The sequence below is a fragment of the Castor canadensis genome, chromosome X (genome assembly GCF_047511655.1).
Source record: "Castor canadensis chromosome X, mCasCan1.hap1v2, whole genome shotgun sequence".
Lineage (NCBI taxonomy): Eukaryota > Metazoa > Chordata > Mammalia > Rodentia > Castoridae > Castor > Castor canadensis.
In genome coordinates, this window is record NC_133405.1 from 75,771,899 (window position 1) to 75,799,723 (window position 27,825).

Sequence of the window (27,825 nt, forward strand, 5' to 3'; positions counted from 1 at the left end):
AGCTTAAATTTTCTTTTAATGGGAAATAGATTAGAAAATTACAATAGAATATATTTGTTCTCTCACATTAGTGCATATTAATTGTACAAAGGGATTTCATTGACAGAAAATGTTTTGATACCAATTTATTTTATTTTATAGAATAAAATAATTCAGCACTTTATAAGAAGTGATTAGTATGTCAAATGACAGTGATTCTAGCTAGTCAGAATGTTCTAGGACATTGTTTTTGATAGGACTGGGATTTAAACTCAGGCCTTCATACTTGCAAAGCAGGTGCTTTACCACTTGAGTCACACCTCCAGTTCATTTTGCTCTGTTTATTTTGGAGCTGGTGGTTTCGAGAACTATTTTCTTGGATTGGCCTTAAACCTCGATCCTCCCAATCTCAGCTTCTCAAGTAGCTAGGATTACAGGCATGAGCCACTGGCACCTGGCTGCTTCCAGGAATATTTTAATACAAGTAAGTATTACCAATTTGTTCTATACTTCATAGCTTGAAAATGGGTTCATAGAGCTGTATGTATTGGTGTTCTGGTTTTTGCTTTTTTGAGTCAGGGTCTTGCTTTGTATCTCAGACTGGCCAGGAACACTCTGCATAGCCCAGGCTGGCTTCAAACTCATAATCATCCTGCTTCAGCCATCTGAGCTGGGATTATAGATGTGTGCTATGATGCCTGACTTGGTGTTGGATTTTATAATACATTGAAGAGATAAATACTATTCTTTATTGCTTCTTTTTTTTAGATAAAATCAGTGGTTCTGGAAATAATTCTGATCTGATGGAAAATAGCAAGGAAGAGGTAAGTATAATTTGAAGCATTTAAAGGAATTCATTAATTATTCATAACCAACTACAATGTATGTCATCATATTGCTTCTTGTTAATATGTAGTTGTGTTTAAGGCTACTGTTTTACCCAGTTCTTATTGTGAAACTTCATTTTGGTGGTTGTCCAGTTTGAGAAAATATTCATTGTTTTTGTTAAGCTTCATTTCAGCAGCTTACCGTAAGTCAGAAAATTGAAGACTTGGTAACAGATGGGGATTTAACTACCATTATATTTTATCAGTGGTGTTTGACATGGACATTGTAGACATGGCTTCACTGGTCTGAGACTTCTTAAAATTTGGTGTTCAGAGTTTCCTAGCATTGTTACAGCAACCCATGCTGAGGTTTTTCACCTGGTGAGGAGGCCTACAGTATGGTTTCACGATTCTTTCTAACTAGGGTAAAAAATTGATGCCATTATAACATATTGATGATACTGGAAAAATGAGGATAAATTTAGTATCTCAAAGGAAGTTATAGAAGTAATTCTGTGCTATATGTATGATACAGAGAACAGCACATTTTTACATCCTTAAATCTCCCTTCCTCTGTTGGTACCTGATTACTACTTCTGTACCTTTATTTTGTCTTTGTTAAATGGGACAGGAATCATGGTAAGCAGGGAAACTGCCTAGCTCACTAGCATGCATCAGCAACAGTGAAGAAAGAAAGAGGGGGCTGGTGGAGTGGCTCAAGTGGTAGAGTGCCTGCCTAGTAAGCATGAGGCCCTGAGTTAAAACCTGCCAAAAAAAAAAGCTGGGGATTTAGCTCAGTGCTAGAGTGTTGCCTAGCATGTGTGAAGCCCTGGGTTTGATTGTTAGTACCACAAAAACAAAACAAAACAAAAGACAGATATTTGGGGCTGTGGGTGTAGCTCAGTGGTAGAGCCTATGCTAGAGGCCCTGGGTTCAATCTCTACCAACAACAACAAAAATAAATTTAATCTTTAGTCAATAAATGAACATTAGGGTCTTTTTGGGGAGAGGTGTTGGGAATTGAACCCAGGGCTTTGTGCATGTATGTGCTTTACCACTCTGGTATATCCTCTAAGAATTTGTTTTTGAAGTTCCTTTTAGAGAAATATTTTAGGCATATTAATAACATCTCCTTATATTACTATATCAAATATCTTACCATACAGACATGGCTAATTGTAGGATTGTCGCTGAGACAGTTTTATTCACCTTTGTATTTTTTTGTCATGTTTAGGGAACTAGCTCTTCAGAAAAATCCAGATCTGTAGGATCCTCACGATCAAAGAGGTTGGTTGATGTTGAAAGGGAAAAAAGTTACTTTCCTTTTCTGATTTATTTTCTGTTTCTAAAATTGTATTTTCTGAACTTACTTCAAGCACTGTTGTTCTAAATAAACTATTTTATACTCCAAACACAAATATTTTAAAATGAAGAGGCTAATATAATAAATTCCCTTGTATGTGTCACCTTATTTAGCAATGATTAAATCATTCCAACTTTGAATTTTAAAGGAATTTTCAAAGATGGATTTAGTATGTATTATTAGCCCTTGCAATGTGTTTATCATTTCATTAGATAATAAAAAAAGAAAAGGGGAAATGTTGACTATCTTATGAGATAATACAGGTTTTTAAGTGTTAGGTGAAATTATTTAGGATGGGGAGTAGTCATCATCATAGTTGTAAGTTATAAGGGCATCAAAGAGTGATTAAAATTTCTTTTAAATTTTGAAGTAACTCATACATAAGGACTGAAACTATTTCCAGCTAAACTTAATGCCCAATATACTGTGGAGTACAGTTCTTCCTAGACGTTCATAGCTTAGTCTATTGAATTTTTGTTATTTCTAAGCAGTGGGGATGGCTCTTTGTAAACACAGCTTTCTGATTACTAATTTGGTCTCTTAAAGATCCCCTTGCTAGCTATTTTGGAATACACATGGTCTGGTCCTTCCCATCCTTAGTGAATCATAATCTTCAGTGATATGCTAGAGATACACACTTCCTTCAGTGATTCTGATACATACACATCCCTGCTTGAGAGCTACTGCTAAATCTATGCGTTATTTATGTTCTTGGAGTGTTGTTCCAGTTGTCAGAAATGACCGTAATTCTATGGACTTGATTTTTTTCATAGAAAACCTTCAGTTGTAACAAAATATGTAGAATCTGATGATGAAAAACTTTTGGATGAAAATGTGAATGAAGATGCTTCTAATGAAAATTCAGAAAATGATATTACTATGCAAACCTTGCCAAAAGGTAATCTATTAATTTTTCATATAAACTGGAAATGTATTTTTAAATATTGTTATTATAAATTTGGAACTTGGTTACCATTAGCTGTGTGTAAAGCACCAAAGTTGGCATTTTAATGATAATAGTCTAGAAATTCATTAGTATGGTAATGTGTTATTAAGGTTAAAAATCTAGAATATTCAATTAATTTTAAAAATAATAAAATAAAATTTTTTATGTTGGGATTTTCAAAAGGAGCTTAAAGTGTCCAAATTATACATGAATATGGAAGTAGTTTTAAAAGTTTAATATATTAGGGTTTTTTTTCTTTTGGCAATACTGGGGTTTGAACTCAGGGCTTTGCGCTTAGAAAGGCAGGCGCTCCACCTCTTGAGCCATGCTACCAGCCCTATATTAGGTTTTGATTCAGTGAGTGTTAACGTAATGAGTAGTCCTGAAAATTTAAAAACCATTCATAGTCCAGTTTAGACTTGCTGAATTCTTTCTTTTTCCCCCACTGCTGAAGATCAATCCCAGATTCTCCCCACCCCCGTATGCTAGTCAAGTACTTTCCCACTGAGCTATATTCCTATACCTAATTTTACTGAATTCTTAAATTCTCTAAGGCTAAGAGCCAAAGTTACCTATTAAAGGTAGATTTAGGTGCGTTTCTTGAAGTTATATGTTTCAAAACCTTGTCACATACCTCTTATCTGTTACAGTTCTTACTGTGAAGTTCTACAAACTTCGTTCATTAGATTGCTTAAGTCTGAGAGCATTGTGATTGGATGATAAGAGAATGACAAGGGACTTGGTAATTTCATGGTGTTTCAAAGAGTTAAAATTTTGGGCTTGTTTCTTTGTTAAATAATATATTCTAGCTTCCTAGGAGATTTTTAAATTTATTCTCACAGATCTTTTGCAGTATTATTAAACCTTATTCCCTGTCTGTATGTTTTTAGGACACATTTTTTAAATTATAGAAGTTTAGTAAATATTGGTGGGCAGGAGGGATTGGATTTTGCTTAACTAGGACAGTTAGGAGTTAATGAAATATATTGAGGAAAAGAAATATAGAAAAGTAATGATGGGAAGAAGAGAGAGAGAAAGAGAATTGAAGGACCTGCCATTTACTTGGTTTTGCAAATCATCTCTATGTAATCATTTCCATAGTTGAGGGCAGAAACAACTAGCATAGGAGTCTGAGTCACAAAGGTATTGTGACTCACTTTGGATTTTTATGTTCTCAGTGGGTGTCACCAGGAGTGCTTAAGCTGTAAGAGTACTGTGCAACAAAGTCAGTATATGATGTTACTAACCCGAGCTAAGCTTAATTCTTTCGCACTAAAACAAAAATAGACCCGTTTCATAAGGTTAACTCTGGGTGGTTATTTTTATAATTCTATATTGAGAACGTATAGGTATCAGACTGTTAGAGAATTCATTCCTTTAATCCTCTAAACAACATGGCAAGGTAGTTTTTGGTATTGTTAACAGATGAAGGATCACAATCTGAGCTCAAGGAATTTTTTTCTGCTTTAAATTGAGAAGGTAGAATTTCAGGTTAGATTTCCCTTAATCCAGTGCTACTGGTGGACTTTTTCTACTATGCTACTTTGTTTCCATGTAGAAAAGACTCTTCAGGAAGGAAGAGCTCAATTATTTTTTGGTTAATTTTAGATCTTGAGCTCTTTTCTAACAATGGCACTTCTGTTAGTATCTACATGAAATAATATTTATAAATAACGATTTTGGGGGTATAGGGATTATTTAAATTAACTGTATTTTGTAAAAGCTCAATCTTCTTTGCCCTTCCCCCCTTTTCACACTTAGAAACTCATTTAAGAATGAGGTGCTATAACTTGTCAAAATCTGCTTGTCCTGTAACATAGGCCCAGGTTCCAAAGGGAGCCCTGACAACTACCTGTTTTACTGTCTTAATCGTTGTCAGTAATGGCGGATTACTAAGCCCAGCAATGTCAGTAAATGTTGAGACGTTGGATCCTTTTTATTATGCCCATTTTATTTGCCTTCTCCTAAATCCATAGGTTTTGTAGTTAAGAAAAGACATTCTAAAATATTTCAAAAGGCATCAACAAATGCCACAGTTTGTTAGAGTACTTCAGCTTAAGTATCTTAAAGTATCAGTTTAAAACTTTTTAAGAACTCTGAAGGTTAGTGAAGCTTTGACATTCTATTTGGGAAATGCTGGTATAGCAGTAAGAGAATGAACTTCATTGTTTTCCTCCCCTACTACTCTTCCCCAAAGCGATATAAACTCTTAAAAATTGTTTTCCGTTTGGATTTTAAGAATAGGATGTCTTTCTCCCTCTCCTGTCAACCACTTATTTTTATAAACTATGAAGTGTAGTGTGTTCATATTCCTAACAGATTTTGTGATACACTATAAAAATTCAAAACTGGGCTGAGACTTTCTATTTGATTTACACGTTTCTGTTATAATCAGTTCATAATACCTCCCCCTACTGTTTTTATGAACTATACTCCAGCAAGTAATCTGGTTGTTGACACCCGGCCCTTTTACTACTTCCCTGTTTTATTTACTCTTGAGATCCTTATACAAGTATTTAAAGCTTGAAGGAAACAAACTTTGTACCAGCAATGTTGGCTTTATCTGAACTGAAGTCTTGTACTTCACTTGCACATTTAATATGTGTAATGGTCTTTTAAATGAAATCATTCTAGGTACAGTGATTGTACAGCCAGAACCTGTGCTGAATGAAGACAAAGATGATTTTAAAGGGCCTGAATTTAGAAGCAGAAGTAAAATGAAAACTGAAAATCTCAAAAAACGCGGAGGTAAATACAAGTGAAACTGAAACATGAGTTTAAATTGCTGTCTCTGACCACTTTAGAAAATCTGATATGCTTACTAAAAATACCTCCACTATTCTGCCCATTGTTGATTAAAAGCACTACTTTGAAAATAACTTCTGTTGCTCTTTGAGCTCTGAAGCAGAAAAGGTTTAACACCATTTTCCCAAACACCTTTGCCTTCACTGGCTATTCAGTTATCTCAAGAAACAGCATTTCCTTCTTTCACCTATCAGTTCCAGAATACCTGTAATGCCAGAACATCACATGTTTCCCATGATCTGGAAAGAATTTCAGATTTGTACAAAGTTTTGCCTGTTGGCCTCCACGTAACTTGATACATATTCAGAACTTTGTTAAATAGAGTGATAGACATCTGTATTAGGTATTACCTGGGGTACTTATTAAAAACACAAATCCCTTTACATGAATGTGCCCCAGTTTGTTCTTCAGGTATGTGCAAGTTTTGGATCCATTGATGCAATGCGGAGATGAGTAAGAGAAAGGAGCAAAGCTAATAAACCTCCCTCTGTCTGTCTGAGCCACCTATCTGTGTCTACTCTCACTTAGAGCCAGATTTGCTAACCATCTGTGGAAAGGTAGCAGCAAGAGAAGTCATTTAGAAATTTATGGGAGTGGAATATGTGTCCTACTTGTTTGTGTGTGATTTTTAAATAGTGCCTATATAAACTTTGGGGACAGATTAACAGAGCCAAAATCTGTAACTGAAAGGAATGAATCTCCCAAAGGTAGAACATGACATGTTAATGAGGGTGTGTCCATTTAATATCAGTTGTGTTAGAGAATTGTAAAATTATGCTGAAGTTCTTAGTGAAATTTTGAGTAGATTTTTATTTCAATGATAATACTATCTTGATGGAACTAGTAAAATAATCTGTGCTTACAAAATACCAGTTTTCAGATGAAATAGTTTTAAGTTGCAGGTGAAAACCAAGGAAATGTTGTTTAGCCTTTTGTCCACAAGAGGGTGTTCAACCCCTTTCAAGCACAAGGAAGGTTTTCTGAGATTATAGTTCATGGTAGGGAAGCTGTCCTTTCAGCAACACAGGTCACCAAAGCTAAAAAAAAGCTTTTAAAGCTCTTAAAAACTTAAGAGAATCAGCACCTTCTTCTAGAAGTAGAAGGAGATGGTAAGAATCAATAACAAGAATTTGTTTCCTCTAATCATGCATCTCTCTAGGGGAGACAGACAACTCTGTGTACTGCATTGTATCAGAATTAATGTTTAAATGGTATCTTTTTAGCAGGCAATGTCTGCAACGTAGACAGGGCCTGAAAGCAGAATAAGAGAAGAACCACTGTTGTTGCAGAGGGTATTTCTAGTGCCACTTTGATATGCTTCTAGTATTTTGTTTTGGCTGGTAGGTTTCTGGAACATTTTGCCAAGTATTGTGTGTAAGAAAGCTTAAGGGAATATGTACGTTTAGCCATATGGTAGCACTTAAATCTTTCATGTTTCTTTTTACCTTAATGATTTGCTACATCTTTAAGCTGTCAAAAATCACACAGGAAATTTAATTCTAGGTTTGCAAATAGACACATGTATGAATGAGCTAGTGATCTGAGATACTGAATGGCTGTAGTTATTATTCAAAATTTTTTTAGTAAAATAAGTTACAAAATGGAAGCCTAATTTAGTAACTTGTCAAAATGTAAACTTTATATACATAACAATTTATCAGGCGTTGGTGGCTCACGCCTGTAATCCCAGCTACCTGGGAGGCTGAGATTGGGAGAATTACAGTTTGAGGCCAGCCTGCACAAATAGTTTGCAAGATCCCATTTCCAAAATAATCAGAGCAAAATGGACTGGAAGTGTGGCTCAAGTGATAGAGTGTCTGCTTTGCAAGCCTGGAGCCCTGAGTTCAAATCCCAGTCCCACCAAAAAACAAACAAAAACCAACAAAAATTGATTTGGAACAAAATTATGGCACAATGACGTAGTTAAAGTGATCATTTCAGGAACCACTTTTCTTTTTTTAAAAAACATCTAACCTATTTTGACATAGTTTCCCCAGTTGTTAAAAAATGTCACACAACTTTTCTACATGGCAAAATAATTTCGTTCTTTGCCTAAAAACTAGTAAAATGTGTCAAGCTTAGAAATGAAAATGCCTCTTTTCCAATTACAGTTAGAATCCCTAAGATATTTCATAACTAAAAAATAAAAACTTAAAACATACGTGTACAGAAACAAGTACTTACGTAAAGTAAAGTAACATTTCAACATTTTACCATATTTGCTTCAGATCTCACTTAAATAAAATATTGGTTCAGTCCTACTCTCATCTATTTTCCCTTCTTCCCACCCCACAGGTAATGATTGTCTTAAAGTTTTATGCATGTGCATGCATATGCATGTTTTTCTGTGCTTTCTTTATATGTATTTACTTAAAAACATCTATTTTTCATTTAAAAATACAAAAAATAGTATGCTGTTTATATCCTTTGGGAACATTTCTCATTCAACATTGTTTTGAAATTTATGTCAATAAATGTAAATCTAGTTTTATTTTTCATTGCTCTATAGAATGCTGACATAGTATAATTAAGTTGCTGTTTATTTCCCAAATATGAAGTTAGTTCCAATTTTTCACTTTCTAATTTTCTAATTAGGGAAGTAGTTTATATCCTCATGTATGATTCCTTTTGTACATGTTGGGGAAGTTCTCAAAGGATTACGTTGTTTTTAAAAATTCTTCAAAAGCACATTGGATGAATATTCAAACTGTGGCTGTCATTTATCTTGTCCATCTACCTGAATGAAATCATTATTTGAAATTAAAAAGTACATTGCATATTTGTTTTTGTTAAATAATACACTATATGATACCCAAGATCAAAATACCAGCATAAGAATATGATCTAAAATAAGATATTAGAACTATATATAGTAAGCCTTCAAATTCTTTTTTGATTTAGTCTTCTGAAAAAATATGATTGTATCCTTATACTTTAAACCCTTTCAACCTCTACAAATAAATATACCTACAATAATGTTTGCGTCCATGGTGCTTTGGACCTTAAAACTAACAAAGACATAAAACAGAAAATTCAGTGGTGAGAAATATATATGGTATCTTATCTTTTTTTTAGTGTAGAGACAGTTGTTTCTTTTTTTTCCCAGTTGTCTTTTATTTGTAAATGGAGACATTCTCACTGGTCTCTCAAAGCATAATCTACCATCTTATTTGGATCAAGATCTTGGTTGCACATCAGGATCATCTGCAAAAAAATGTTTCAGAGATTTCAGTTCAGTGTTGAATTGGTGGGAATGGCTTTCTATAGGATTTTTTTTTTTTGGCGGGGAGCGGGAGGTTTGAGTCAGGGCATTGCTATGCTGTCCAGGTTGGACTTGAACTCCTAGGCTCAAGGGATCCTCCTGCTTCAGCCTCCTGAGTAGATGGGACTACAGGCATGTGTCTGTATTTTTAAGAAGATTCTTCAGATGATTCTGATGTTCAGCTCAGGTTGGGAAGCTCTGTCTTAGCATAACTAGGGACAAAAGCAAGACAAGAGAAGTTTCCTTTTACTCTTTCTTAAGTAGTTTATCTTCAGTCTGTTTTTCCTGCAAATAGTACAGACTAAGGCTCTGTCTTTTCTCCTCAGCTATTCTGATGTTTTGCTGCTAAGACAGATAATGCTTATAATACTTTATTTGCAAATAATAGACATTATCAATATGGAGGAAACATGGAAAGAAGGTAGAGAAATGGGGATTAATGATAGCATTGAAGTAAATCTTAGGAAGGAAATTGGTGACATCATAAACCATATTGATAGGATCTGTGCAAACAATTCCACTTTGAAAATAAAACCTTTATGGCATGCCTAACTTAAGTATAGGATTGTTAAAGAATCTGTTCCATATATTCACTTCCCCATCCCCTAAGAACTGATACTCAATTTATTTGCAAGGCAGTAGCAGCAGGAAAAAAAGAGCTCTTGAGATTTATTTTTAGAACTTCTTTGTGGGATCTCTACTTTATGTCACTAAAAGAAAAGTTAGGATTTGTAGCTTGGAATTTGCCAACGCTGTTTTTTAAAAATGTCAATAAAATTAAGTTTTAAACTTGAGTCCAGAAATGTCATTTTCCCAAGGATTATGGGGTATTTAATTTCTAATATAGAATTTACAAAATGCTAAGGTAAATATCTTTTTCTCTGTGTGTGTAAATGTGTGAATAATGATCACTCCTTTCTTCTAGAAGATGGGCTTCATGGAATTGTGAGCTGTACAGCTTGTGGACAACAGGTTAATCATTTTCAAAAAGATTCCATTTATAGACACCCTTCATTGCAAGTCCTTATTTGTAAGGTATGTAGTGATCTGTTGATAAGGTTTTTGCCATTAGAGGGCCTTATTTACATTGTAGTTGGGATGACAGAGCTATAAAATCCTGAATAAATGCCACTGTATGGGAAATGCTGTGATTATGGACCACATAGGAAGCCTGTGTAATTAGCACTTGGGTTGGGTGGCTTTCCAGTGGAAGAAATGTAAACTGATACTTGAAATATGAGTAAGAATTAGCTTGGTGAAGTGAGATTGGTTCAACCTGTTCTAGGCAGAGGTGACACGGCATTTCTAGGTTAGAAGGTGAAGGGAGAGCCTGATATGTTTCAAAACTTGAAGTTGTATGTGCATGCATGAGTGGGCTTTCTAACCTTCCCTCTTACATACCCCGCTTCTCTAAATCTCTACGCGTAACAGAGCTTTATATAACTTGAAGATAATTTTTAAAAGGTTTCATATACATTCATTATAGTTTTAACAGTCGGTACATTTTTTTCTTTAGAATTTTTTTGACATTTTATTAGTATATATTAGTCATACAGAGGGTTTCATTGTGACATTTCCATATGTGCTTACAAGGTATCTTAACTAAATTCACCCTCTGTATCATTCTCCCACCGCCCCCCTTCTTAGAACAGTTTCATTGTTCTATTTTCATACAAGCATACAAAAGTACATCCACCATATTGGCCCTCCTTCACCCTCTTCATTTGCCCTTCTCCCTCCTGTCCCCAGATAGGACCTGTGTTACCTTACTGTTCTTCTTCTTTTTTTTTTTAAGTTCACTGGAGAAGCTTTATTTGACAGGTTAGTTGTTGTCAGAACATACTTGGGATAAACAATGCTCTTCTGTTTTTTTTTTTTTCATTTTTCTTTCATTATTCATATGTGCATACAAGGCTTGGTTCATTTCTCCCCCCTGCCCCCACCCCCTCCCTTACCACCCACTCCGCCCCCTCCCTCTCCCCCCCCCCAATACCCAGCAGAAACTATTTTGCCCTTATTTCTAATTTTGTTGTAGAGAGAATATAAGCAATAATAGGAAGGAACAAGGGTTTTTGCTGGTTGAGATAAGGATAGCTATACAGGGCATTGACTCACATTGATTTCCTGTGCGTGGGTGTTACCTTCTAGGTTAATTCTTTTTGATCTAACCTTTTCTCTAGTACCTGTTCCCCTTTTCCTATTGGCCTCAGTTGCTTTAAGGTATCTGCTTTAGTTTCTCTGCGTTAAGGGCAACAAATGCTAGCTAGTTTTTTAGGTGTCTTACCTATCCTCACCCCTCCCTTGTGTGCTCTCGCTTTTATCATGTGCTCATAGTCCAATCCCCTTGTTGTGTTTGCCCTTGATCTAATGTCCACATATGAGGGAGAACATACGATTTTTGGTTTTTTGAGCCAGGCTAACCTCACTCAGAATGATGTTCTCCAATTCCATCCATTTACTAGCGAATGATAACATTTCGTTCTTCTTCATGGCTGCATAAAATTCCATTGTGTATAGATACCACATTTTCTTAATCCATTCGTCAGTGGTGGGGCATCTTGGCTGTTTCCATAACTTGGCTATTGTGAATAGTGCCACAATAAACATGGATGTGCAGGTGCCTCTGGAGTAACAGTCTTTTGGGTATATTCCCAAGAGTGGTATTGCTGGATCAAATGGTAGATCGATGTCCAGCTTTTTAAGTAGCCTCCAAATTTTTTTCCAGAGTGGTTGTACTAGTCTACATTCCCAGCAACAGTGTAAGAGGGTTCCTTTTTCCCCGCATCCTCGCCAACACCTGTTGTTGGTGGTGGTGTTGATGATGGCTATTCTAACAGGGGTGAGGTGGAATCTTAGCGTGGTTTTAATTTGCATTTCCTTTATTGCTAGAGATGGTGAGCATTTTTTCATGTGTTTTCTGGCCATTTGAACGGTTCTTCATTTTTATAAGTGTGTATTGACTGCGCAAGGGTGTTTTGCCTTGGTATTTCCACACGTGTATATATTGTGCTTTAATCAGTTGAACCCCCTCTGTTACTTACTCTTTCTCTATTGCTCTGCTTCCCTGTTCTTCAACAGCTTGCAGTGTGCATACTTTTTTTTAATTAGCAATACCCTGGAATTAATTTAAAATATCTATCATACCAAGGTTATAAGTTCCCTTACTCATGTTATTGTTAAGATTAATTCTGTGTTTGGCAATAAAAACCCACCTTTGGAATGCAGGGGCAGGCCATATTTTCCTTCTGTTTGAGCACTAGATTTTTTTCTTGCATGAAGCTTTGATAGATTCTGACCTGCTTTCCTGTACTAAATTTTGTCCTTTAGCAACTTGTTTCTTTTTTTTCCTTGAATTCACCTTAGCTAGAGGCCTATCTAGGATACATGTTGTAATGTCTGGTTTTTAATTTTGACAGTTGAATCTTGTATTGCTGGATTCATAATTTGCTATCTTTTTATGCATATGTGTGTATATAGTACATACATATATACATACATATGTACACACACACATATGTAAGTGATTTTTTTTCATGGGCCAATCTATTGAGCCTAGATCATTTCAGTAACCAACAGTTTATATCAGTAGGCATGGTTCCTTCCCTTTTTCATTAGGAATTTGAAGTCAGTCAGACTTACATTTAAATACTGCTTTGTCTCCCTAGCTGTATTAGTTATTACTTATATGTATTAATGAACCGTAGCCTTTTCCCTTATAATAGCTCATACCTTGTATGGTAGATATTTTGAGATTTAAAGATAATTTAGACTCGTTGTTTAGCTGAACACATAGTAGCTATTTACATAGGGTGACTATTAAAATTAAGGAGCAACAATATCTAATACATTTTTATTAGTGTGTATTAATTGTACAACATGGAGGTTTTGTTGTGATATTCTCATACATGAATATAATATACTTTGAACATATTCACATCCACTATTACTTTATCCTTCCTCTCCTCACCCATTCTTTTTAAAATCTTTCTTACAATTTTTAAAAAATGGGTTTCAAAGCTGAAGATGTGGTAAAGCACCTGCTTAGCAAGTTGGAAGCCCTGTGTTCAAACCCCAGTACTGCCAAAAATTGGGTTTCATTATGACCTTTTCATACATGCATACAAGTGTGCTTTGATTATACCCTTTTTCTTCTCATCCTCTTTCCCCCTTCCCACCAGTCCTCCACCCCATGTCTCCCATTTATGTTTATATATCCATGATTTTCTTTAAGTCTACATTTTTATGTAGGACTTTGGTAGCTAGTTGTATGAGACCAGAAATTTGCTTACTAAATAAAATCTTTCATATCCTCTTTTTTTTGGGTGGTACTGGAGTTTGAACTCAGGGCCTTGAGCTTGCTAGGCAGATACTTTACCGCTTGAGTCATGCCTCCAGCCCTTTCTGCTTTAGGTATTTTTCAAATGGAGTCTTGAATTTATGCCCCTGAACACCTGGACTGTGATCTTCCTGTTTATGCTTCCTGTATATCTGAGATGACAGGCTCATGCCACCATGCCCAACTTTTATTGGTTGAAATGGGGTCTCGCAACTTTTTTTTGCCCAGGCCAGCCTTGAACCACCATCCTCCCAATCTTTGCCTTCCACTTAGCTTGAATTACAAGCGTGAGCCACTGCGCCTCACTTTTACATAAGGAATACTGGTGCTTGGTGATAGGAAAATCTATTTCAAGGAATCAGGTTTTTTTTTTTGAGCTATTCCTGTGTGTGGAAAATATTAATATCGGGTAGTGCAGTGTTTTTTCTTTGACTGTCTAAAACATATATGTTCCTTTTAGTTTTTTAGTGACTTAAAAATAAAGTTTTTGTTCTTTTTGAATGTTGCTAATTTTGAGTAAAATTTCCCCTTCTTTTCTTTCAATAGAATTGTTTTAAGTATTACATGAGTGATGACATTAGCCGTGACTCAGATGGAATGGATGAGCAATGTAGGTAGGTAATAAATCAAGATGACCTAATATTCAGCATGGTCTACTTTTTTGGGGGAATTCTTATTGTAATAGAGCCATCTTCTGTAGTATCATCATTGGTAATCTTTAGTTGATGGCCGTTCTTTTCTGTAAAGCCTTGTATATGTCTAGTTTTGAGTTTCTGATAAAGAATAGCAGATGACCTAAATTAGTATTAAAAATTGCTGGTAGGAAAATTTAAATTCCTTTAATAGTAACAAAGTTAAAATTAAGCTTCCTTGGAAATAATATTTTAATCCTTAAAACATTTCAGATGGTGTGCAGAAGGTGGAAACTTGATTTGTTGTGACTTTTGCCATAATGCCTTCTGCAAGAAGTGCATTCTGCGCAATCTTGGTCGAAAGGAGTTATCTACAATAATGGATGAAAATAACCAATGGTATTGCTACATTTGTCACCCAGAACCTTTATTGGACTTGGTCACTGCATGTAACAGTGTATTTGAGAATTTAGAACAGTTGTTGCAACAAAATAAGAAGAAGATAAAAGTTGACAATGAAAAGAGTAGTAAAGTATGTGATCATGCACCCAAATTTTCTCCAAAGAAGAATAGTACAAATTGTAATGGAGAAGATAAGAAATTAGATGATTCATGTTCTGGTTCTGTAACCTACTCTTATTCTGCACTAATTGTGCCCAAAGAGATGATTAAGAAGGCTAAAAAACTGATTGAGACTACAGCCAACATGAATTCTAGTTATATTAAGTTTTTGAAGCAGGCAACAGATAACTCGGAAATCAGTTCTGCTATGAAATTACGTCAGCTGAAGGCTTTTAAATCTGTGTTGGCTGACATCAAGAAGGCTCATTTTGCATTAGAAGAAGATTTGAATACTGAGATTCGAGCTTTGGATGTATTACACAAAGAAAAAAATACCAAAGAGTATAAAGTCATGGATGCTAAGTCTGAAACAAAAGTACGAAAAGGAGAAAAACCCTGTTCTTTGGAAAAGAAGGATCTTTCAAAGTCAGAAGTTAAACCATCAAGAAAACAGGTAGATAGTGAGCACATAGATCAGAGTGGTGCACCAGCAGAGGAACAACGAGCAAATAAAAGTACCAGTGGTGAACACAAGAAGTCTGACAGAAAAGAAGAACCTCAATATGAGCCTGCTAATACTTCTGAAGACTTAGACATGGATATTGTGTCTGTTCCTTCTTCAGTGCCAGAAGACATTTTTGAGAATCTTGAGACTGCTATGGAAGTTCAGAGTTCAGCTGATTATCAAGTTGATGGCAAGAGTAGAACCGAGCAAGAACTGGAGAGCTCATCGGTAAAACTAAATGCTCCTTCAAAAGACAACAGAGGAGGTATTAAGTCCAAAACCACAGCTAAAGTAACAAAAGAATTATATGTTAAACTCACTCCTGTTTCACTTTCTAATTCTCCAATTAAAGGTGGTGATTGCCAGGAAGTTCCACAAGATAAAGATGGTTGTAAAAGTTCTGGTCTGAACCCCAAGTTAGAAAAATGTGGACCTGGGCAGGAAAACAGTGATAGTGAGCATTTAGTTCAAAATGAAGTTCCATTACTTTTAGAAGAATCTGATCTTCGAAGATCTCCACGAGTAAAGACTACCCCTTTAAGGCGACAGACAGAAATAAGCCTTGTAACATCTAATTCAGATGAGGAAAGTAATGAAACAGTTAAGGACAAACAAAAATTGTTAGTTCCAATTAAAAAAAAGGATAAGCGAAATTCTTCTGACAGTGCTATAGATAATCCTAAACCTAACAAATTGCCTAAATCTAAGCAATCAGAGATTGTGGATCAGAATTCAGATTCTGATGAAATGCTGGCAATCCTCAAAGAGGTAAGCAGAGTGAGTCATAGTTCTTCAGACACTGACATTAATGAACCTCATACCAATCTTAAGACTTTGTATAGTTTAAAAACCCAAACAGGGAAAGATGATAAAGGAAAAAGAAAACGGAAAAGTTCTACTTCTGGGTCAGAATTTGATATTAAAAAAGGCAAATCGGCTAAAAGCTCTATAATCTCTAAAAAGAAACGCCAAAACCAGTCTGACTCTTCTAATTATGACTCAGAGTTAGAAAAAGAGATAAAAAGCATGAGTAAAATAGGGGTTGCCAGAACAACCAAAAAAAGAGTTCCAAATAAAAAAGATTATGATTCTTCCGAAGATGAAAAGCATAGCAAAAAAGGAACTGATAGTCAAGGACCAAAAAGTATGAAGACTGCACAAGAGGGATCGTCTGATGATGCTGAGAGAAAGCAAGAGAAAAAGTCTCTGTCTTCAGCAGAAGGTGCAGTTGAGAGAGACAAGGCCTTCACAGGATTAAAAGATCGACCTTTGAAGAAGCAGATGCCACGTGTTTCCTCTGATGGTGCTGATAAGCTGCCTTCTGGCAAAGAGGAGAGTTTAAATTCCCCAGAAGACAAAATTATTTCTAAAACTAAAGAAAAGAATAAGCACCTGAAAACCAAAACATGTAAAAAAGTACAGGGTGGCCTATCTGATGCTGTTGACAAATTCCCAAAGAAAGAGCAGAGTGATGAATCCTCTGAAGATGATAAAAAGCAGATCAAAAAGGAAAGTGAAGAAAAAGAAAAGAAAACTACAGACTTGAAGAAAAAAGTAATTAAGATAGAATCACAGTATGAATCATCGTCATCTGATGGTATTGAGAAATTACCTGAGGGAGAAGATTGTCAGTATACTAAAATCATAACACAAAGTAAGAATGATATAACTGATGGTGAAAAAAAAGGCAAAAAACTAAAAGATAAAGTGTCTAAAAAGAAGGACGAATTATCTGATAATGTTGAGAAATTACCAGGGAAAGGGGATAGTTGTGACTCTTCAGAAGATAAAAGGAGTAAGACTAGAGCATCTGCTAGAGAAAAGAAAAAATGCATTTTGCCTCAAAAAGGTCCAAGGAAGAGACAAGAGTGTTCATCATCCGATACTGAGAAATGTTCCGTGAAAGAAGATGGTTGTGACTCTTCTGAAAAGAGACTGAAAAGAATAGAATTGAGGGAAAGACGAAATTTGAATTCAAAGAGAAATACTAAGGAAATACAAATTTGCTCATCATCTTCTGATGCCGAGGAAAGTTCTGAAGACAATAAAAAGCAGAAGAAACCAAGAACTTCAGCTAAAAAGAAGGCTGGCAATATCAAGGAGAAAAAGAGAAACTCCCTAAGAACGAGCATTAAAAGGAAGCAAGCGGACATTACTTCCTCATCTTCAGATATAGAGGATGATGATCAGAATTCTATAGGCGAGGGGAGCAGTGATGAACAGAAAATTAAGCCTGTGACTGAAAGTTTAGTGCTCTCTTCCCACACTGGATTTTGCCAATCTTCAGGTATGCAAAAATAAATTAAAACTTTAGAATTTGTAATTTCCTCCTTGAGTAACTATTATTTCATTTTCCCTGAAGCCAATCAAATTCAGGATTACTGTTTAGATAAAGTCCATATACTATAAGCCTTTCTCCATTTATTTTTTTATTAGCATATATTAATTGTACAAAAGTGTTTCTTTGTGATATTTCTGTACATGTATATAGTATACTATGATCATACTCACCCTCTTCTATCACTCTTTTCCTCCCTCCTACCTTCATCCTTGTAAAATAATTTTTAATGGGTTTCATGGTGGTATTTTCATACATGCATGTAATGTACTTCGATCATATTCACCCCTCCCATCACCCTTTGCTTCCCTCTCCTACTGGTTCCCTCCACCAAACAGTCCCCCTTTTATTTTCATGTCATATATATTTTTTCCCCTTCATTTATTTTTATGTCATCCTTGGAAGGTATTTCAAACATTGTTAGTATTCTATGACAGGCATACCAGATTTCTTGGATAAATAAGAAAAGTTCCTGTCAATGTTGAATACTTTCTCTGGAATATGGGCAGTAGTTTTATGAAGGAAAATCAAACTGGCACCAGTAGTTTAGTAGGTATTCATGTAATTGAGATGAGTGTTTGATACTGGTATAACATAGTGTGTGAAAGTTTTGACTTGATTGCTTTTTAAGTTGGAATAAGCAACTTTGTGCCCCAGGGAATCCCCTGAGATTTTTTTTGGTGGTGTTGGGGATCGAACCCAGGGCCTCATGCACACTAGTCACACGATCTACCACTGAACTGTATCCCCAGTCCTCTCCCGAAACTAAGTTTACTTTATTGAAACCCTTTGTCAATAATATCAAGTAGTTTCTAATGATATGAACAGTTGTTTCTCCTCTAAAAACACTACCAAAATAAAGGAAGAAAAGATAAAAAAGAAAAAAGGAAATCCAAAAAGTAGATGGATTGCTCTACCCTGATGAGATAGAGCACTAGGAACATTAGGGTTGGGGTCATCTGGTCAATGATACCAGGAAAAATATTTTTAAAAAACTAATTATATCATTACTAGAGTTTTAAAAAAATGTGTACAATAAAGCGCACTGGCACTTGTGTTGCATATTTTTTTAGTCAGTAAGACCTGTCAGTTAATTTGGGTCACTTAGAATTTATTTAAAAAATTTTATAAAGGAAATTTCACATGAAACTGTTCCCAACATAGGCAGAATTTAATTTTTTTCCCTTCATTCCTTATGTTAGTGTTTTCCTATTTATTCCAATTGGATTTTAATGGAATTAACTTCAATCTTATTTTTAAATTGAACTTTAAATTTCTTTTTGGAGCACTTACCACTTGATTTGAAAACCAAGTGTGATATGCATGCATGGTGTGTGCTTCAGTTTAATGCTTTTTATGTTGGTGCACTTGGAAGGAACCCTGCCTGTGTGGCTATTGTACCGATAGGTCCCTTGCCCCTTCACTAAAATTCTTGGATCCAGATGTGCTTCAACATTTACAGTTTTATGGTTTTTAGAAGGGTAATGTAGAGTAGTTAATATATGCATGTATTATAAAAGTCTCAGTGAGCCTAATCAAACTCTTAATATTTATGCAGTAAAAGATTTGAACATTCATACTTAGAGGGATAAATACTTCAGATGAGGGCGTTTGGAAAAACCAAGTGAGCTTTTTGTACCACCTTACAAAAACTTGCAATTTGAGAGGTTTTTAAATTTCAGGATTGTATATAAAGGATTGTGAATTGTATTAAAAATACAGTATGTGATAATTTGATAGCAAATTAGTGTTCTAGTTATCAGGTTAGTTGGGATAAACTATTAAGGATTAGAGTAGAAAGATAATAAAAATTTTTTTGGTGGTACTGGGGTTTGAACTCAGGGTCTCATTCTTGCTAGGCAGGCACTCTACCACTTGAACCACTCCACCAGCTCAATAAATTGTTATTTGCTGTAGGTATATTCCCATTAGCAAACTGTAGGCTATTGAACTAATCTTAAACTTTGGAAAATTGATTTCTGTGATTAGACAGCTTCCCTGGTGAAATCTTCATATTTGATTTCAAATATTTTGCTACTTTTCATTTCTGAAAATCTTACTTGATTTTACATACATAAAAGTTTTTGTGATATACTTCTTATGTTTGGAACTATTAATACTTGAGTGATATTCCTTTAGTAGACCTTAAGAAGAGATGGTAACATACAGCAAATACTCAAAGGATGTGTCTTTCATTTATCCCTTCACCCAACAGTAGTCTAGATGATTGTATTCCAGTTTGATTTATAACCTTAATCTGAAGGACTAGTGGGCTGATTAGGTGGTAAAGTTTTTCTCATCTATATACCCAGAGAAGCCTAACTATCCATCACTTCATCAGATGTGAATCCTTCAAGTGTTTGGTGGAGCAAACCTTGTTGTTTGGGATTTTTCTTTATCCTGGATACTTCTTGGGACTACATGGATTATTTTGTATGAAAAAAAGAATACAAATTTGCTGGGGAATTGTACCAATCAAAAACTGGGCTTTTGCCTATATAAATACTTAATCAGAACAGAGCATGAAGGGCTTTGAAAATAAGTACTATATAGAAAGTACTGTTTTTTAAAAGATAATCTTGGGTGTGAACCAGTGATAAATGACATTCTTTAAAGATGTACTTGTACAGCTGGCGGAGTGGCTCAAGCCATAAGAGTGCCTATGTCAGGCCCTGAGTCCAAACCCCATTAGTGCCCCCCCCAAAAATAAATAAAAATGTACCTGTATGATTATGTAACTATGCTGAATTCATATATTCTGATACGCCCAATTTAATTTTAGGTGACAATTTTAGGAGATACTATAAAGCCCCTTTTCCTAATGAGTTCAGGATTCTGATTTATTTAGCAATATTTGGGTATCCTATTATAAGTGCACCATTTTTCTAGAAATTGGGACTTGGGAATGACATTAGCAACCAAAATGAAGAACATGTTTGTATAAGATTACAGTTTAATGCAAGACAGATATAGATAATACATAATTATTTTTTAAAGTACTAAAGAGCCAGATGCAGTGACACACCCTTATAGTCTCAAGTACTTGGGGGGATGAGGTAGGATGCATTTGAGACCAGGAATTAGAAGTCAGCTGGGCAACATTGTGAGAGACTCCATCTCAGAGAAAAAAAAATACTAAAGGAGATATAAAACCGTAGTGAAGCTCTGTGATAAATGGCAAGTAAGCTGTTTAAATATCTCAGGGAAAACTTAAAAGAACAGGTAGTAATTGAACTTGACTTTGAAGTTTATGTCCAATTTTGAAAAGTGGAGTAAAGAAAGAATGACAGTAATAGTACTACTAAAAGTCTGTTTAAATTGTGTATTTTGCTGGGATACTCTGAGATTTATTTTTGCTTTTCTGTTTTAGTATATTTCTGTCCTGAATCTGTAGGTGTCTGTTTTTCTTTTTCCAGTTCTGGGACTCAAACCCAGGGCTGTGCTCATGCTGGGCAAGAACTCTACCACTGAGCTATATCTCCAGTGTCTGTGTTTCCTCCATTTCCTCCCAACATTTTATTATGAACAAATTAAATCTACGGATTTTTTAGCCATTAACATTGTACTGTGTTTGACCACATACATATCTGTCCTTCTATCTATCCTTGAGTATATCTAACTTTTTTGCCCTTTTAAACATTTTATTTTTTTGTGGTGAAAGTGGTAAAGTTTATTAAGAAAGGACTACACTTTCAATAGACTGAAAGCTGATCATCTCTAGAAAGAGAGAATGAGAAAGACCTAAACTTTTTATTTTGAAATAATTATAGATTCATAGGAATTTGCAAGAAAAACAGGAAAAAAAGGCAGAGAAGAGTCTCAGATACCCCTTCACTCAGTTTGTACCAGTGGTGATATCTTGTATAAATGCAGTATAGTGTCAAAACAGCGAAACTGAAGATTTATTCAGACTTTAATAGTTTTTAAAAAAGATATTAACCATTCATTTATTTGAGACAGGGTCTTGCTGCACAGCTAGGCTGGCCTTGAATTTTCTGTGTAGTGCAAGCTGGCCTTGAGCTCACAATGCAAGATTATAGGTGTGCAGTAGCAGGGCTAGCTAGATTTCAATAGTTTACCATGCACTACACCCAAGACACTACTAAACTGTTGTATTATCATAACACTTTCTCTCCTTTAGAGGCTGTCCTTATCTCCATTACTAATTCCTGGCAGCTAGTAATCTGTCTTTATAATTTCGTTAACTTGAGATGGAATCAATAAAGGACTTAACATTTTGAGATTGGCTTTTTTTTCTCTCCCTCAGTGTAATTAATGCCTTTGACTTCTTCAATGCATTTCTTTTTTTAAGCACCCTTTTGAAAGTTTTTTTTAAAGTATTGTGAAAGTACTATTACTGAGAAACCAAACTCCCTTTGGGCAGTACTGGGTTTTGAACTCAGGGCTTTGAGCTTACTAGGCAAGTACCCTAGTACTTGAGTCACGCCAGAAGCCCATAAGCACACCTCTTTAAAAAATGTTACTAGTATATTACAGTTCCACAGGGGTTTTGTTGTGACATTTTCCCTATATACACACACATGGAAATGTCACAACAGTTTAGTTCATCCTCTCCATTATTCTCTGTCCTCCCCCATTTCCCTTCTTAAAATGCTAAGTTCCCTTTTGCAAGATGCTTTGTCTTAATGGATGACCAAGTAACTACCACTTCCACTAAGGCCAGAGGGAAGGGAAAGGGGGGAGGCTGCACTTCAGCTCTACTAAAGACCTTGTGATTGGTTCAAACACAGTCTTTCATTTGCATAATGAACTGAGCCATGATTGGTACAAACATGAAGGGACTGTTCTGATTGGCAGACACCTTTGTTCCCTGCCCCTTCTGGTTATGTAAGTAGGCTGCTCAAGTCACTTTGTGAACAGCTGGGAGATGTTTTCTTTTTTTGCTCCTGCGGTGTTTTACAAGCAAAGGATCCAGTGAAGGCTTTCTCTCCAGTGCCTTGTCGGCCTTTGCTGAGCTGGTAACCCAAAGCACAGGAAGAGAAGAGGCCAGGGAGGAAGATGCCCTGACGTCATGGCAGCAGTAAGGCTGGCAAGTTGATAGTATTGTTTCTGAGAATGGCGGGCTTTAAAACCCTCGTGCTCTGGGAAGGAACCTTCAAATATATAAAGTCTAACTTTTTACTACTGGCATTTTACAAGTTTCCTATTATACTCTCTATGAACATTCCATTTACTCATGTTTTAGATTTTAGAGTAGTATTTAGAACCCACTAGTTTGCTCTAAAGTCTTTGGCTTTCTGTTTTGTTTTACATGGTTTTATTGGTATAGATAATTTAAAGCTAATTTTAAGTACACTTTTTCCCCCCAAGGAGATGAAGCCTTATGTAAATCAGTGCCTGTCACAATGGATGACGACGACGACGACAATGATCCTGAGAATAGGTATGATTCCATCTGTAAGGACTTTAAAAAGATTATAACACACCCTAGGCGTGCACGCAAACAGCAGCAACGGAACAGCAAGCAGGTTGTAAAAACCAGGAGTGCCTGCCTTAGAAAGACTCACTCACAGTCTTCCTGCAAGTGTGAAAGAAAGGCCAGAAAATGGGCTAAGAAACCTTAAGAGAAAGTAAATATCAGTATTAACACACCTAGCATAGGGTGTGTTATAAATACAAAACTGTCAATTTTGTGTTTCCGTGTAAACTGTGATAATTTTTGAGATTATTTTGACAGATTATTTTTTTTGATGAAAGTGAATCATATCAATAAATTGGTGATAACAGACATCTCTATATTTGATTATTGTTTTTGTCATTCACTATGGTGGTCCTATTTATTAAGACCTGTTGAAAGTGAAGAACAATTACTTAGATATTTACAATTAAAAAATTGCTTTCAAAATAAATTCAGTTTACAAGGATCTAGATTGATTTAGACTTTGACTATTTTTCAAATAAAATGGAAGTAGTATGATAGCATTGACTTTGATAAGACTTGAACACTAGGTTGAAATAAGAACAGTATAGGCTGTGCAGATGACAGAGAAGGAAAAGAAGACACACCCCATCATAGCAGTGAAAAAATAAACAAAACAAAGATATTAAAGTCTATAGCCAAGATATTTCTACATATATTTTGAACATCTCCTGTTCTATAGACTAGTACTCATAAGCTTCAACAAAAAAATTTAGTGGTGGAGTTGAAGTAATGGGGACAGAGATCTGATTTAATAATGTTCTAACAACTGTGTGATCGTCTTTTGCCATAGTTTCTTTTTTTTTAAATCTCTAAAAATGAAAAGGTTGAAAGTAGTTTTCTCTGATTAATTGTAGCACCAAAAATCTATGTTAGACTTGAGGTGATTTTTATTAAAGAACACTATAGTAACCATCTATTCCTCATAGTAAGCTCTAGTATTAGGAAATCATGAAAATATACATGTAATTTTTGTGTCATAATTCTATAAGAAATGAAGTGAGGAACACATGCCCTGGGTAAGCTGTTACTCTAGCTGTGCTTCCTGCCTTGCTGATGCTGATAGGTTTCTCTATTTCAAAGCTCAGCATTCTGTTTAGAAACAGAACATGTTCATAAAGGTGAAACATCAGATTCATTTTACACTTAAACAGAGCTCAATCATGGACATGAAGACTTGGCTTCTGCTTTCCCTTGTTTTTTTTTAATGTATATCCAGTTATTTTGTGAGATATGGGTGGAGTCCAGAATGGAGTAGAAAAGGGATACAATTTATTCATCATGGGTTTTGTAGTAGACCATACAGCCAGATTATGAAAGCATTTAAATTTGATTCTCTTTTAATGTGCTTTAATTCTTCATTTACATATGCTATGTTTTCCTATAAATCATGAGTCCTCAAATGTTACTGATAGTCTATTAATGTTCAAAACATTCTATCCTAATTTCACTGTGAGAAGTGAACTTTCATATTTAGCTGCCAAATAAGAATGTTGTTAAGGTATGACAATTTTTTGTGTTACAGCTTGTCAAAATATAAGTAACATTTTCATCTTTTAAAAAAGTTGCCTGATCATATCTCTCTGTAACTGGCAAGTATTTTATTGGAAAGTATCTTTAATTCCACCTTGTACTTGTGACAAAAATACAACCTTGTTGAGTACTTTTGAGAGGAATTGAATTTTATCTTGAGCATGTCTTTCTTTACACTCAGTTTAATGTGCTTTTATAAAATATACACTTGTTTAACATCCACTATACCAAAGAGGTATCTAATACGAATGGGTTATCAGTCATGATGGGGATATAAGAACCTTCTTGCACTATTTTATTATAGATGATGTATTTGAACATATTTGAATATGCACTGAGCAACTTTTCAAAATTTGTTTGCAGATCATAATTAACTTTTGGCATTATTTTTCCAACTTCATATTTTTAAGTGGGATATATTTCAGTAGTGAGCATATTGTAATTGTAAATTTGTACACAATTGTGCAATTGTGTATAAATTGTATATAAAATTCATATGCTTTATCTTTTTAGTAGTATTGTGATACATTTCCAGTGTTGGTGTTTATGGAGAGGAAAATAGTGTATTGTTTTAAATGCTTAACTATTTGGATGCAATAAATTTGTGTAAAACTTTTTTCTTGTTCAAGCATTTAATTTGAATTAAAATGAATCTTTTCTTAAGTGTTCATAAGAATGTGTCAGAATTGAGATTCATAGAGTAGTTGTAACCAAAGAAATTTTGACATTCTTGAAATTCAGGAAATAAATACTTTTAATTACCAAGAGTCAATATACTTTTTAAAAAATTGTATAAAAGTTTAACAAAAGATTTACTATTCTATTTTATAGCTGTGATATTAAAAATAAAGCTGTGATAGCTTTTGAGGTCATTAGGAATCTTAGTCATATCTTGAATACTTTAGTAGAAATAAATTGTTGTTTTAACATGCTAGTATGTAGCATCATTTATATTGGAAAGTAAATGTATACTGTTGTGAGATAGGATGGTTTAATCTGTGAAATAATTTCTATTTAATTGCATTTATTTAATGAAGAATGACAATATACCTTGATAAACACTGATTTTTGTAATTTTTCTGTTTGAGAGTTTTAGAAAACAATATAAATAGTAGCCTCATATTTTGTAATTTAACTGAGAATTTACTTAACATTTTTTACCTTAGGCTTTGTGTACTTTTTGAAAGGCAGAATAATAATACCGAATAGCTTGTCAGATTTTTTTTTAAGATTTCCTAAAGTTACACACATAATTTTAAGTTAGGTATGTGAGTGTACAGTTAGGGTAATGTTCCATTTGCCTTTTGAATACCTGTTACTTGGGTTTAAAATTGGTTCTTTTTTTGAAAAGACACCCATTATATAATTGTTTTTATTGTGGTTACAATTCAATAATTAGGCTGCCATTGAAAATACAGGTTGAATATCTATTATCCAGAATGCTTGGGTTCAGAAGTGTTTCAGATTTCTGAGTCTTTCAGATCGTGGTATGTTTTCTTTGACTTTACCAATTGGGCATCCCTAATCTGCAAATCTGAAGGATTTCAGAGCATTCCAGATTTCAAATTTTCAAATTAGGAATGCTTAGCAATCTCCATCATGGTTCCTTTATGTTTTCGGTATAACTGGGAATATATCTTTTTCCAGTACTAAGGTTTGAACTCAGGGCCTCACGCTTGCTAGAAGGCGCTCTAGAGCCACTCTGCCAGCCTTAACTGGGAATATTTTGACCAAACTTTTTTCTCATATTTTTTTTGAGTCAGGGTCTCACTATATAGCCCAGGCTGTACTCCAACTTACTTGTAGCCCAGGCTGACCTTGAACTTGCAATCCTCCTGTGTTAGCCTCCTGAGTGCTGGGATCATAGGCATGCCTTGCCATACCTGACACATAGTATCATTTATTTTATTTTATTTATTTTTCTTTTTTCTTTTGGCAGTACTGGGATTCAAATTCAGGGCCTTAGCACATTATCACTTGAGCCACACCTCTAGCCCTTTTTGCTTTAGTTATTTTTCATATAGGGTCTCTTGCTTTTGCTTGGGGCTGGCTTTGACAGCATGCCTCCTATCTCTGCCTTGTGAGTAACTGAGATTACCACAACACTTGGCTTGTTTTTTGAAATAGAGTCTACCTAATTTTTTTGCTGGAGCTGGCCTCAAGCCTTGATCTTCTGTTCTCTGCTTCCAGAGTAACTGGGATTACAGGAATGAGCTATCATGTCTGGCTTTAATATCATATTTTAATTTAATACTTACACTGTGAATGCATCTCAGTAATAGGATGGTGGTGAGGTTTGTTTTTGTTTTTGTTTTTTGGTGGTACTGGGGTTTGAACTTAGGGCCTTGTGTTTACTATGTAGGTGTTCTTATTGCTGGAGTCACTCAGACAGCCCTGGTTTTTTTTTTGGTGTGTTAGGTATTTTTGAGATAGGGTCTCACCAACTATTTGCCTAGGCCTGGCTTCGAACTGCAATCTTCCTGATCTCTGTCTCCCAAGTAGCTAGGATTACAGACACGTGCCTGGCATGGTAGTGAGTTTTAACAGCATTAGTGTTGAGGATCATTATTTCTGGATTTTTTTTTTTTTGCGTATTCCACAGAACATAAAAAATTTTAAATTTAGGTTTTGAGAGTAAAGACATACTTTTCTAGATTTTTATAAGTAAGTATTCCCCCCCCACACACAATTTTGACTAAAAGGTGAGGTTTTTTTTTTTAATTTTTGTGGAAATAGGGTTTGAACTCAGGGATTCATACTTGCAAAGCAGGCACTCTAGTGTTTGAGCCATGCCTCTAGTGCAAAAGCTGAGATTTTTATATGAATACCCTTTTTTCACACACACACACTTACAGTTTATTGTTGAAGAATGCTTACTTTGTTCTATTAACATTCCACATTTTACCTCATAATTTCTTTGTGGTTGGAGCTGTATTTTTTCATAGAAGCAAAATCTAATATGGAGTCTTCATAAAGAAATTACCTATTGTTGATAGAAATTCTACTTTATTATAGTGGGGCTAGATTGTAGTCATTTAAATTTCTGATTATTATATCATTTGGTAATAGTTTTTTGCCTTTCAAACTAGAAAATATACAAATTACTGTTTTTTTCCTGTTGGCATGGTGTGGGTATTCTCTTGAAGGCTTTATTTTGTAAATCCAACATAATTTGGAGGAGACTAATGATTCTTGCATGTTATTCATGCTAATGAAGATATTTAACGATCGTTTACCTGATTTCAGTGTGGGCATGTCACAAGTCCCTTAACCGACTTTTCTTTGGCTTCTATTTTAA

General features: G+C 35.0%; 1 protein-coding gene across 4 annotated transcripts in view; it reads left to right on the plus strand.

Annotated features, from left to right (window-relative positions):
- Atrx (ATRX chromatin remodeler) overlaps positions 1-27,825 on the plus strand; it is a 195,036-nt gene that overhangs the window by 68,959 nt on the left and 98,252 nt on the right. Inside the window, exons 3-10 of one of the 4 annotated variants that reach the window (XM_074062634.1) lie at positions 748-803; positions 2,041-2,093; positions 2,943-3,067; positions 5,750-5,863; positions 10,108-10,217; positions 14,065-14,132; positions 14,424-17,503; positions 22,886-22,958. In XM_074062634.1, the coding sequence (XP_073918735.1) occupies positions 748-803; positions 2,041-2,093; positions 2,943-3,067; positions 5,750-5,863; positions 10,108-10,217; positions 14,065-14,132; positions 14,424-17,503; positions 22,886-22,958 (3,679 nt within the window). The remainder of the gene's footprint in view (positions 1-747; positions 804-2,040; positions 2,094-2,942; positions 3,068-5,749; positions 5,864-10,107; positions 10,218-14,064; positions 14,133-14,423; positions 17,504-22,885; positions 22,959-27,825) is intronic. The other 3 variants (XM_074062635.1, XM_074062636.1, XM_074062637.1) reach the window with 3 other exon arrangements.